Source organism: Schistocerca cancellata, chromosome 2, assembly GCF_023864275.1.
Source record: "Schistocerca cancellata isolate TAMUIC-IGC-003103 chromosome 2, iqSchCanc2.1, whole genome shotgun sequence".
Classification (NCBI taxonomy): domain Eukaryota; kingdom Metazoa; phylum Arthropoda; class Insecta; order Orthoptera; family Acrididae; genus Schistocerca; species Schistocerca cancellata.
Window position 1 is genome coordinate 42,432,220 of NC_064627.1, and position 14,405 is coordinate 42,446,624.

Below are 14,405 nucleotides of genomic sequence, written 5' to 3' on the forward strand. Positions count from 1 at the left end.
ACTGTTATTAGCACCAATGCACGGTTTCATACCATAGCAAGTGGTGACAAGAAATTGTTCTGTGTACCAAAACTTTCACTAGCATTTTACCCTGAAGGTAGACTGTGTCTCTATTCATGTGACTTATGTATGGTGAAGACTTTGAGAGTGACTTTCTGCTTCAACATGTCCCGTCACTCGTTGTTCATCCTCAACATGGGAAACACACCTCAAGTCCTATCTTCACTGTCCAATATACAGCATACGCAGAGACACATGATGGAAAAGCTGGTCAGCATCTCCACAGCACCGTAAGCACCCAGCGGTTGTCACAGACAGCCTCCAGGGTCAATCATTTCCTCACACATCTGCTGCAGCTTCCTGCTTCTGGCACAGCACCAGAATACTTGACCATCATCATCATCATCATCATCATCATCATGACTCCAGCTGATCTCAGCCACCATTCCTGATACTTCTCCAGGCTCAACCTCAGCCAGACAACAGCACCGCACTTTCCTCCTCCTGGCAATACACCTGAACTTGCATCCATATTTGTCCTTCTGCACTATCCTTCCAAAGACTATTCCCAGTATATCCGAGTAGTTGCACCTATTCCTTCCTGCCTGTACTTGCCTGTTCCTCATCTATGCACGGAAATTCTGTACCATTTTCCAGTATCTAATACCAGCCCACATTTGGTGAATATCCTTTCTGTACCTACTTCTTCTGGTGCTCCTGAATATGTTCTAAGAGTCTACAACAAATCAATGTCAAGGATATTGGACTGTAGTTTTCTGCATCACTTCTACTACCTTTCTTGTAGACGAGTGTGGCCTGTGCTTTCTTCCTACTATTGGGCATGGTTTTTGTTTGAGGGATCTATGATACATTATACTTGGAAGAGGGGGTAACTCAGACTCAAATTCAGTATGGAATTTGATAGTGATTCCATTGGGTCTTGAAGTTTGAATAAATCTTAATGATTTCAACTGTTTCTTGACACTACTACTTATTCCATTCATCTTTCAGTGGTATGAGGATTAAACTGTCTCAATTCCCTATGATTTCCTTTGTAAAGAAACATTTGAAAACACAGTTAAGCATTTCAGCTTGTGCTTTGCTGTTCCCAGTTTCAGTTCCTGTCTGATTCACGAAGGACTGGACCCAACTTTGATGCTACTGGCACATATGAACAGAATTTCTTTGGGTCTTGTGAAAGATCACTTGATAGTGTTCTGCTACAGTAGTCATTGAAGTCTTCATGCATTTCTCTCTTGACTACCAAATGAGTTTCATTCAGCATCTCTCTTATCTGCAGCCCTATGTTTTGCTTTATACCTATTATGCAGTAATCTCTGTTTCTTTAGATGCTTCTTTACAGTCATTGTCTACTATGGAGTGTCCCTCCCATTATGAACTGTTCTGCTGGGTACATATCTATCCAGTGTATGCTCAACTATTCTTCCTTTATGTGTTACCACTCTGTTCTGAAAGTTTCAAGTTCCTCATTGAAATATAACACTACAGATTTCTTATGTAGTTTACTGAACATATGTATCTCCCTGCTTGTTTTAGTTGTCCTTTGTACTTTAGTAATCTATGTTGCCACAAATGCATTATAGTCAATGATACCAGTTTCAATGTGGACATCCTCAAAGAGGTCAGGTCTATTTGTTGCCATTAGGTCCAATATATTTCCATCAAGACTGGCGTTCCAAACAATCTGTTATAGGTACTTTTCAGAGGGGTGCTTTGTAATGTTTCACAGGATGTCATTCCCACCACTAACAAAAGTGTTGTTTTCCCAGTTGATTATTGTATAATAACAGTCTCCACCGATGATTGCAGAATGATTGGGAAAGTTACGTATGAGCAAACAGATTTCTCTAAGGTTTTCAGTTACATCAGGAGATTAGCCTGGTGGGAAATATCAGGATCTAATCATCATTTTATGTCCACCCCTGATATTGAGTCTTTCCCAAACAATCTCTCATGCAGTTTCAATTTCTATCTTGGTGGTTTGAGTTTCACATGTATTGTGACAAATACACCATCGCCATTTCCTATTAGCCTATCTTTTTGGTATACACTTAAACTTTCCCAAAAACAGCACACAGACTTTGCACACACAGTCTTGCACAAAGGAAAATTCTGAAGTCGGCTTTTACATGTAAGTAAACATGTAAGTTGCAAGGATTTTTACTTAGCTGTGTCTATACCAACTTCTACACAGTCATGCCAAAGATGAACATTGCAGTTAAGTCTATGTCAGTCAAAACTTTGAAAATCTACCACAGCAACAAAAAGTATGTCTTCTGCCTGTAACAGCTAACAATGCACTTTCTATCTAATTAATGAGGGGAATAATGACAGTAACACATGAAGCATGACTTAAGCATTATATTATGTTGTAATTTTCAGCATGCAAACAATTGAAATGATGTGTATATCACCACTCTATGCAGTGATTGTTGACTGAAGTAAATACCTCCATAGTTATGAAAACAACCAAATTCTAAAAAGGTGTTATGCCTGTGTGTTTTCTAGGTATACTTCACAAATTGCCATGAAATCGTGAAGACTCAGAAAACTGCAGTGTATCTCTGGCAAATGTAGAAGAAATGAGGAAAATTCATTCTTAAAAACTGTTTTCATTTTTGTGTACCAAGATGTCTTTTGACGCCTTTCATTGTTCTGGAATTAAGTAATGTTGATATTTTGATGACATACACAGGCAGTTTATGAACAGTAAAGCTGTGACTCATATGGAAGTCTTGTGTGCTGCACTACAACTCAACCTTATTAAATTGAAATTTATCTGCTCTGTGCACAGATATAAACGGACACTTCTTTCATAAATATAATGAATCTGTGTAATGCAATATTAGTGAAGAACATTGCTATTTCCAGTATTTGTGGATGGGTAGGAATTACAAAACTGTTCAGTAATATAAAACGTTTAATTGTACATTTTGTAATGACTATATTGAAATTACCTTATTGTGGTACAGTATCATGCAGCTCTACTGCATTGATAAATGATGATGGCCATGTGGAATGTTAGAGCCCTTAATATGGTAGGTAGGTTAGAGAATTTAAAATGGGTATGTTGAAATCTGATATAGTCAGAATTGGAGATGTTTGGAGGCAAGATGAACAGATTTCTTGTCAAATGTACAGGATTATAAAAACAAAATCAGATGTTAATCCAGAAGTAGGTCTGAGAAAGAATAAGAAAGTGGGTAAGCTAGCATGAACAGCATCATGAATGCACTGTCATAACCAAAACACACACAAAGCCAGCACCCACCACCACTGTGCAGGTTTATATGCCAACCAGTTACACAGAGAATGAAGAGATGATGATACAAAAGAAATTGTTCAGACAGTTAAAGAAGAGGAAAACTGAAATGTGATGGGTAACTAAAATTCAACAGTAGAAAGAGGAGGAGAAGCAAAAATAATATGAGGACTTGGTTTAAGTATCATGAAAGAAGGATGTGTACTTGAAGGAGATCTGGAGACACTGGAATATTTCATATTGATTACATGTCTTATCTTTATTAACAATACTATGTTATTCACCGACCATGGCTTGACAGACATCATGGTTCCAATAATACAAAACTGAACACATACTGCAATTTGAACTATCATACTAAAATGGATACAATTAAACAAAAATAATAAGACAGTCAATACTAGAACATATTACTGTTATTATTATTTAGTCAACATTGTTCACTGTCCATGGGCAGACATTAAAATCACTCTTAAAACTCAGATGTCAGACAAGAAGCCTTGCACATACTGATATTATAAACAATGGTCATAAACAACAATTTGCAGCTCTTAAAAGTTTCCTGCTAGTCACTTAAGATGTGATGGTATCATGTTAACCAGTCCACAATTCCAATTGCAGAGAAAATTTGGTTTAGAGGATATAATTACTGTTGCTTGAGCACATAAATCAGTATAGCTCTGACCATCCTCAGTGGTAGGTGGTTGAATATCTTCAGGGCTGCTGTAGGAAAACTATCTAGTGTCTTACTAAGGCAACAACTAGCAATATCAGTGTCAGCCCTATCTTGTGTGTTGTAGTTGTGAATATCTTGTCTCTTGCAGAGAGATCCTTGATTTCTTTTGTATAGACGAGAGAATGGAAAACATAGCGACTAAATATTCCCAACTGTTTGAAAATAGGTCTTCAGTAGTCAAATTTTTTGCTGGAAGATATTATTCTTATAGCTTTCTTTTGCAGGAGCAATATATGTTTACTTCCAGTGGAGTGTCCCCACAGAGCAGTCCACATGTGATGTGGCTGTGGAACATTGTAATATATTTTGTGGTTAAGCACTGATCTGTTATCATGCATTTGAACTTCTTGAGGAGACAAATTACTCTTGAGAGCTTAGAACACACATGTTCAGTCCACATCAGTTATTGTCATTTGTGATTCCTAGGAGTCTAACACAATCAGCATTTGCTATGGGTCTACTGTCACCAAGGCTGCATAATATTTTCTGTATTTTATTTTCATTTTGTTTCTTTGAACCACTTTTTGGCTATTTTGAACAAAATATCAGCATACTTCAGTGCCTCAGCTGAATTTCTACGCTTACTCATTAATGTTGTATCATCTGCAAAGAGCAGACGGCCAAGTACAGAGCTCTGTGGTACACTTTGTCCAGTTGCTATTTGACATAATTCCATGGATACAAGCACTCTGCCATCTGCTTCTTATGTAAGATGACAGAGTCTCAAAAATGACAGCCTTTAAACCATAAGATTTTAATGTTTACAACAGTACCTTATGGTAAATGCAACCAAAAGCCAGTTGCCAGCTTTAAGAAATTTGGAAAGGTACCAACCTCAAGGCATTGGTTAATGACAGCAGCCAAACATTCAGCAATATCAGATACAGTATCCTTCAGAACAGCACATGACATGCCTTATATATCTCTGGTAATAGAGTATTGATAATTTTTCTTAATTTTCACACCCTCTGGAAATCACTTCCTTACGCCTGGTCAAGGTGCAACTATTGCTAATGCTTATATCATTTGTAATCTCAGTCTCTAGATCTGGTATGTAAGCTATGTTATTTCCAACAACATTAATAAAATATTTGTTAAAATCATCAGGGCTGCAAGTATTTATGGGGGTAGTGAGTGTTTTTTTATATTTATTAACCAGTTTCCAGTCTGCTTTGTGTGGATTGAGAGCTTCAGAAATGAACCCAACATTATATTCCTTCTTGGCTGCCTTTGCTTCCTTCCTTTAGATTCTTTTGGCTTTCAGATAATAACAGTGAAACATATCTTTGGTCCTGGATCTGTTGCTGTTTTAACTCAGCCATTTAGCAGCAAAATAACAAACTTTATGTTTTCCAGCTTAGGAGTGTACCATGCTTTGTCTTGCCTACTTTTTTTCTATTTTGAGTCTTATCTAATGGATTATTTATGCTTACTGATATGAAATAGTTGTCAGAATTTATTTTGAGGAGCTGAAAAATACATTCGAAAGCAGCACTTAGTCCCAGTCATACAATGTCAGACTGCCAATCAATTCTGGAAGATACAATTTTGGAGATGTTTATTTCTTCCTACATTATAATGCTTTTATTGAATGTATCATCAGAAAACCACATACTGGCTTTTCTCTGAAGGTTCCTTTGACTATTCAAGTGGAAAACTAATGACTAATGCATCATAATCTGCTATCACTGGAACCACCATACTCACTTTGTAGCCCCACATGTTTAGAGTGATGAAGACAGTGTTGAGGCATGTGTCTCCTCTTCTTGGTTCATGGTTAGTGACATACAACCCATAGCCTCATCAAGAATTTCAATGTTTTCTCCTTAGTGCCGCCATCTCCTAAATGGATGCTGAAGTCACACACAACATAATTTTTGAATTTATATGCATCAGGTAGCACAAACAACTGTCCAACTTAATGAGAAAATTATCAGAGTCTCCACCAGCTGCATGATACAAGACATGGCAATATTATTTCCATCACACAGTTGTAATCCAGCCAATTCTAAATCCAGGTCAACAGAAAACTTTTTTAGGTCAACTTCGTATTGACTAAGACTGTTTGCATAGGAAGACACCCTACCATGAGTAGTTGTTTTATGATAACAAGCACTTATCATTTCAAGATATTCCACATGTCTGTGAAAATCACCTTCCTACTCAGCTAGTGGGTGCTCACTGTTGCACAGAAGTCTAGTTTGACTTGGTCCACAAAGTTGGTTAAATTGTTCATCTTTGTTCTGATACACTAGATATTTACTCTTCCTACAACAGAAACATTTTCTTCTGGAATAATTATTGGAGGGCTGTACTTCCTCTTGAATAAAAAAACTATGTGTTTAGGCTACACAGAAGGAGCTATTAATTTATCCTTTAGTTCCTAGTCAAAACCTAGCATAAAACAGGAAATAAATTCCCTCGTGCTTAATTTCTCCACTACAAAGTTCTTACAGTCTAGGAAACACATTTCAAGGAAAGCAGTCACATTTTTGGCTGTTGAGCCCTTTTTGCTCTACGCAAATGGAACCAGGCCTTCTTCTCTCCACAAAACATATCCAATTCTTTACCACTACCTATAACATTTGTTTCTTTTGTTATTATTGTTTGTTTGAGATATTCCTGCAAGTCTTCCCTTTTTCTTGTTGTGTACCTCTTGCCAGTTTTTTTTGAGGGGTCAGTTGATTTATAAGGATTATCAGTAAATTTGAATTCTCGTGTACATCAACTTTAGTTTATTTGGAGAAGCATGTGTACTTACAGTAGATTGAGTATCACAACTTTCCATAGCCTCTTCATTACATAAGTCAGAGATTTCAGAACAGATTTGAAACAGTAAGATATTTCCAAGGGGAGGTGTGGACTCTGATCATAATTTAATCACCATAGATACTGGATTAAAATGATAAAACAAAGCAGGCAAAAGGAAAGTGGTCTACAGATCTCTAAAACATGAGATTCACAGAAAGAGCAAAATGTGTAAGCAGGAATTGCTACAGGACAAATGCTGTGCTATAGAACTAGGGGAAAGGTAGATACTGCCTACAGGAAAAGGAATATTGAGCTACAATGGAAAACCAGTCCTAAGCAAAGAACATAAAGTTGGCAGGCGGAAGGAATATACAGAGGGGCTACACCAGAAAAATGAACTCGAAGGCAATATTGTAGAAAGAAAAGATAAATTAGATGAAAATGAGATGGGTGATATGATACTGCAAGGTGAATCTGATGGAGCACTGAAATACCTAAATCAAAACAAGGCCCCTGGAACAGACAAGATGTATGAGACAGGCAAAATGTTATAAGACTTCAAGAAGACTAATAATTCCAAGGAAAGCTGGCACTGGCAAGTATGAATATTACTGAAGTATTGATTCAATTAGTTATGGCTGCAAAATACTGACATGAATTATTTACAGAAGAATGGAAAAACTGGTACAAGCTGACTGTGAAGAAGATCAGTTTGGGTTCTGGAGAAATGTAGGAACATGCAATACAATATTGACCCTGTAACTCACCTTACTTTTAGAAGATAGATTAATGAAAGGCAAAGCTATGTTTACAGCATTTGTAGGCTTAGAGAACACTTCTGACAATATTGACTGGAATACTCTCTTTGAAATTCTGAAGGTAGTGAAAGTACAATACTGGGATTGAAAGGGTTGAACAAAAACCAGATGGCAGTTGTAAATGTCAAGGGGCATGAAAGGGAAGCAGTGGTTGAGAAGGGAGTGAGATAGAATTGTAACCTATCCCCAATTTTCAATGTACATTTGATTAAGTAGTACAGGAAACCAAAGGAACTTTGGGAGTAGGAATTGAAGTTCAGGGCCAAGAAATAGAAATTTTGAGGTTTACCATTGTCACTGTGATTCTGTCAGAGACAGCAAAGGACTCGGAAGAACAGTTAAATGGAATGGACAGGGTCTTGAGATAAGATGAAACTCAGCAAAGCTAAACAAAAGATACAGAATGTAATTGAATTAAATGATGTAATTCTAAAGGAAGAATATTAGAAAATGAGACACTAAAATAGTAGATGAGTCTGTTTGCTGCTATGGTTCAGTTAACTTTGAGTGACACTGTGGCTGGGTGTGATGCTTTTAATCTTATGTCATATATCACAACAATGTTTGTGCAATAACCTGTAAGCCTATGTACCTGGTGCCAGTCAGAATGGCTGCTATTTTGATCTGGTTAACTTTGACACAGTGACTAGTTGTAATGAATGTATCACATGACATATAAGGCAATGATGTTTTGAAATGTTTCACAAAAGTATACTTTAAATACAACTGCAAATGACATTTTGTCAAGGATGTTAAAACTATAATGAGAAAGTATGATTCTCTCAATCTACATGCTGCATGTTTGTATTGTGATGAAAGTTTAAGAGGTTAAAATTAGTAATCAGTATTCTCTGTATTGCGACCATGGCCAAGTATAAGTTTTTAACAAAATCTGCAACAGTCTACTAGATGCATTTTGCTATTTGGGCAGTAAAATAACTTATGATGGATGAAATGAAAAGGGCAATGACAAGAAAAGTATTTTAGAAGAGGACAAATTTGTTAACACTGAACATATATTTAAGTGTTAGGAAGTCTTTTCTGAAGGCATTTGTCTGGAATGTAGCATTGTGCTGTAGTGAAGAGTGGATGCTAAATAGTTTGGATAAAAAGAGAATAAAAACTTTTGAAATGTGGAGTTGCAAAGTCAAAAGTGGAAGATGTAGAGGACTTGAGTTTTGACTTACAATAATATAACAAGAACATGATTTCTTTAATTTTTCTATTTTGTTGAGGTTCATGGGACCCTGATGAAGAAATTTCAATAGTAATTTGAAGATTGCAGCTGATATAACAAGGTAAGTACTCTGTCAAGAAACTAATAAATTATGAGATGCTAATGCTGGCCACTACCTACTATTAGTGCGACCAAAAGAGTAATTACACAACTGGACAAATATAAAAATTAAAGGGATGTACTACCTAGCTTTTATAACTAACATTCCTTCATTGAGGACAAGAGAGTGATAGACTAGGGAAGGCTAAAGTGGCAGGCCATTCACTCAGATCCCAGGATGAGGGCAGACAAAGGTGACAGGGGAGGCACTAGGATGAGCAGATCAGAGATCATACATTGATAAGTACTGTGCCAGCTTCAGCCTGGAGGTGGTAAGGACAGGTTGAGAAGTAAACACAGACTAAGGCAAGTGAGAACTGAGGCAAAGGACAGGATGGTTAGTACCAAATGTCAGGTAGTGAGAACATTTCACTTTAGTATGTGCCTGTCAGTAGTACTATAAATTTCACATCCTGATGGATAGTACTGGCCAGCAATTCTGCCTCATAATTTAATAACTTTGTTGACTGAATTTTGCTCTGGCACAATTAATTATTCAATTATATTACCCCAACTTCTGATTTTATGAGATATATCTGCAAGAATTCATATAACACACTTGCAGTCCTGGAGGGAGCATAGTGGCTAGTTACAAACACCATCAAGAAAATGAAACTGAACATCCTAGCCACATGCAGAGGCATTCAAAAGGATCGTGCTTTGACAGCTAACACTTCAAAGTAAAAAAGTCAATTGATGAATCAGTAGGAGTAATTCATCGTGCAGAATTTTAAATAGTTTGTTTCAAATTTCATCCCATGATCTTACTTTGCCAATGTATTGAATCAATAGCAGTGACTAAAGAATTGTATGCTATATTGAGATACGTGTATCAACAAAGAAGCCAAAGAATATTTTACTTAATTTACTCAGGGCACTTCTCTAGATTTGGTGTAAAATTGTAATGTAGACTTTGCATAATTTTGTTTGTAGGAGCAATAGATTGACAAAAAATGGGGACAGTTCTAAATATGATTAAATGCTGGACATGCTCAAGAGATAGCATTAATATGCCAAGTCATCTAGATTTGTGGCACTAGTAATGCTTTCATAAGAAACAATATTTTTATTTTCTGTGTTCAACGAGCTGTCAGAAATTAATTCAGTGGACATGCCCTAATACTTTGATGGGAACGGGATCAGTAATCAGGGTAGGAGGCTTGACAGAGCACTCAGAACTCACAGATATTAAGTTTTGTGGTTGATACAAACTATCAACGCCACACAGCCCCCCCACCCCCCACCCTGCAGTACAGAATACTACAAATGTCCAAGGTTATTGGTGTACAGGCGTTGATGTCAGTGGAAATCGTGCGTGTGGGCAGGTGCACCACAGGTATTTCCATCTCGAACGAGATGGGTTGTGCAGGCAGAAAGGCAAGAGGCAGGTCCACTTCATACTCAGTTAGCCACCGTGGCCAGATGGGATGGCGGCCGGCCCAGAAGTAAGCGGGTGGGGTCATGTGTGGCCCTTAAGTGGATTGAGCCATCCATAGAAATGAAAGCAAGTAGAGATGCTCGGTCACACTCACGTGGGAGTGTGAGGTTGGGTGCAATGTTGACATGTAAAGGACTGTCCAATGGCGGGACCTTGGTATCTGTCAAAAGAATGAGCAATGGGTTGTCGAACATCACTACAGAAATGTTGTTCACTCGGTGTGGTGGCACGCTGCAGGACAAACTGATAGTAGGTGTGTGTGTATCTCTGGCGTTGAAACCTGCAAAGGGAGAAACAGGGGGCGAGGTCGGGAAACCAGTGAACGGTGGTGAACAGTCTTCGGTGGAAGAGGTGTGTGGTGAGGTTGATGAGAGCACGTCTTCATTCTCGATCAAGGACGGATTGTCTGCAGAGTCCGCCTGCGACAGCGTGAGACCGTCAGGGTCGACAAAAGCCGGTTTCAGGTGATGCAGAGAGATTGTCTGTGTGCAGTCTTTAATCATGATATCAAAAGTCATGTCCCCCCACCACAGGACCTTGTAGAGGCCAAGATAAGGAGGGTGAAGAGGCTGCCTAACTGCATCATCACGCAGAATGATGTGGAAGCAGTCAGAGAGTGCGGTGGGAACATAAGTCTTGGGTGGTGAGTGACTGATGGGCAGGTGCAAACGTGTTTGTTGAAAACGCATGCACACCCAGATAATGAAATCTGGTGAGGGGGGAAGATCCTCGCTAACCTGGGGAGGAATAAATTCCTCCAGTAGGACCAGATTCTCGCCAAAAACAAATTCCGATATAGTCCCCTGTAGGTCAGGTTTAAAGGTCGAGCATAGACCAAGTAGCTCCCCCAGGAGAGCTTCCGACCAGAGGCAGTCATCGTATCGAAGGGCTGTCTTGAGGGTGCGGTGCCACCTCTCCACCAACCCATTGCTTTGTGGGTGATAGGCAGTAGTGTATATTCTTTAATACCACAGATATTGCAGAGGATTCGAACTGTCGACCCTGATCAGTGGTGATACGTGTCGGGAACCTGAAATGAGTGATCCTCGAGCCAATGAAAGCCTTGGCTACCGTCTCAGCAGTAATTTTAGGGAGAGGGACAGCCTTGACCGAGCGAGACAAATGCTCAATAGTTGATAAGATATATCTATGGCCCTCCGAAGGAGGAAGAGGCCTGATCAGATCAATATGTATGTGACGGAATCGTCCTGTGGGAACGTCAAACTGGCCCTGAGGTTGGGAGGTGTGGCGGCTGATCTTGTTGCACTGGCAAGTGATGCAGCTGCATGCCCAGGTTTGAAGTCCCATTTGATATTCTTCCATACAAAAGATTCTGACATGAGTCGGTGGTGGCTCGAACGCCCTGGTGGGCTAGGTTATGCAGGGTGTCGAAAACCTGTCGGCCCAGCCCAGGTGGGAGGAAAGGGCATAGGGTGCCGGTCGAAGAACTGCACCACACCTCATCAGAATTGCCAGGTAATTTAGCCTTTGTGAAAACAAGTGATGTTTGTGGGTCTCATAGGAGAGCCTGAGAATGATGAATAACTTGGTCGAGGGGTCGGGGTGGGCGAGTGTCACAGCATGAGCTAAAGAAGTCTTCAGAGCCTTTAAGGCCTCTAGTAGCATCGGGGCAGTCCAAGAGACAGGTTTGATACTGGAAGTTTGTTTGCCTGATAGCGTGTCTGTCAGGGGTGCCTGATCAGCGGCGGCAGAAGGCAGATGGCGACGATAGTAATTGATGGTGCTGAGGAAATGGTGTAGCTCTTTATAAGTAGCCGGGGGCAGCGGAGACATGCTAGCTTGCACAGCATATTTGGGAGGCTTTATTCCATCAGCAAAGACGGTGTAACCTAGGAGGAGACTGATGCCTGGCGCAACTGATACCATAGACAGGTGATTTTCATGTTCCTCCACTGAGATACTGAAAATGAGAATGTCATCCAGATAAGCAAAGCAAAAATCGAACTGTCACAAGACAAAGTCGATGAAACATTGCCACATTTGCACCACATTCTTCAGGCCGAACAGCATGAAGTGGTATTGGAATAAACCACGTGGCGTGATAATAGCCATCTTAGGAATGTGTTCCGCCACCATAGGAATCTGGTGGTAGGCATGTTTACAGTCAATAACACTGAAAATTGTGGCGCCCGATAACATCTGAGTGAAGTCATTGATGTTTGGCACTGGGTAATTGTCCATGATTGTACGAGCGTTTAAGCGTCTGTAATCGCTGCACATTCGAAAAGATTCGTCATGTTTGGGGCTGAGGTGGATTGGTGAAGACCAGTTGCTGTCTGAAGGTTGCAGAACACCTGCCACCAAAAGTTCATTAATCTGCTGCCGGGCCACACACAACTTGATAAGGTTGAGGCGTTGGACCCTATGCTTAATAGAAGGTCCGGCAGTGGTAACTATCTTGTGTGTTGTTCCATCAGTGACGGAAGAAACTGAGAACTGCACATAAGATTGGTTAACGTCCTGGCACCAAGTCTTTGGACGAGTAGGGCACGACAAGGCGTAGTCATTGGCACGAGTGGGGAAAGGTAGCACGAAAGTCACATGTCTCTTACTGGAGTGCGCCGAGTGAAGGGGAACAGGTGGTGACTGTCCGCTGTTAACCTTGCACTGGACAACTGGCACAGGCAGGAGCAGCGCTAGTGTTGCATGTGGGGTCATGTGGGTCATGTGGCCGTTGAGTGAGAGAGGGGGAATGTTTATCAACACGCGTGGTAGCTGTCCAAGAGGTGGGCATGGTCACAACGTGCTCACAACTGTCATTAGCAGCACTGTTTGAAATACATGGCTCTGGATGAGGTGAGTGCGACAAGGAGGTTTGAACATCACACACAAGTAAAGTTTGTGGACTAACCTAGTGAGAGTTCGAGCTAGGCTCAGCCGAGCAATGTTGTTTAGGTTGGGGCGCCATGGACTGTAGTTGCAGAAGCGAGGTACGAGCCATGACAAGCTCGCTGTAAGAGGATTTGATGCTTTGTTTCAGCTTCTTGTTGTCCTGGCAGAGTTGCATTGCCGAGTCGTATTCTAACAGTAGGTCGGTAACACAGGTCACAATGTTGTCCACGAGGGCGGAGCACTCGCGTATGATATTGTATGTTGCGATGGAAACAGAGCGTTGGACATAGGTGTGGGTGCATGGTATGTGAATGTTCATAGGATGGTGGAGCACTGAACCCTTTACAACTTTTGGAGATAGTTCATAATGAAACAAAAAAATCCATACCGAGGATCGGTTCATCTATGTTGGCAATGCAGTATGTCCACGGAAAACGTAGAGAAGGAGATGGGGGTCACCGTAACCTTTACTGAGTCTGAGATAGGTAACATCAACATGTTAACAGCTCATAGAAGTGACTTTGTCTGTGAAGAAGCAGGTGGAGCCATTGAAGTAGGTATGATTGACACGTCAGCACCAGTGTCGACCAGAAAAGCTAGACCTGACGCAATGTCAGTCACATACCACTCATCCGGGCAGATGAGTGAACTGAGTGTAATGTAAGACGATGCCTATTAGGTTCCCCACAGGACTCAGTGTCTCTCAGTTCCTGCAGTCGGCATTTGGGTGTTGGCATGGCAACCTGCACTTCTTGGCATTGTCGCTAAAAATTTTGTGGTACGAGCAGAAAGGGTGAGGAGGAGGTGGAGACAGTGACAGTGGGGGCAGCTTGACCTCTTTGATTTGTTCTGTTAAAGAGACTGGTATGTAAGGTGCATGGGCAATCCTGGAGTGCTCAGACAGTGGAGAGAGTGAGCCGACACCGTCAGGAGAAGTAGATGAAGTGACGGAGGAGAGAGCCCTGCCTCTGCTGGCCGAAGGCCGGTATGCGGGGGCAGCTGTGCCGACGAATGGTGTGGAATGAACTGGCTGATATTGCAGCAGCAAATACAACTGATCAGTGATGCGTAGGTGAGAGCTGATGGACTTGAACGAGTGTGGTAACAGATGGGTCTGTAGATCGGTAGGTAGTTTGGCAGACCACACAGCCCATAGCGTTGCGTGAGGCATGGTACGCTCATTCACTAGC

The 14,405-nt window shown here is 40.7% G+C and overlaps 1 protein-coding gene across 1 annotated transcript in view; it reads right to left on the minus strand.

Annotated features, from left to right (window-relative positions):
- Positions 1 to 308: 308 nt before the first annotated feature.
- The window catches only part of LOC126150528 (cilia- and flagella-associated protein 57-like), a 329,352-nt gene continuing 315,255 nt past the window's right edge, over positions 309 to 14,405 (minus strand). Inside the window, exon 15 of the mRNA XM_049915882.1 lies at positions 309 to 626. Coding sequence (XP_049771839.1) covers positions 309 to 626 — 318 coding nt within the window. The remainder of the gene's footprint in view (positions 627 to 14,405) is intronic.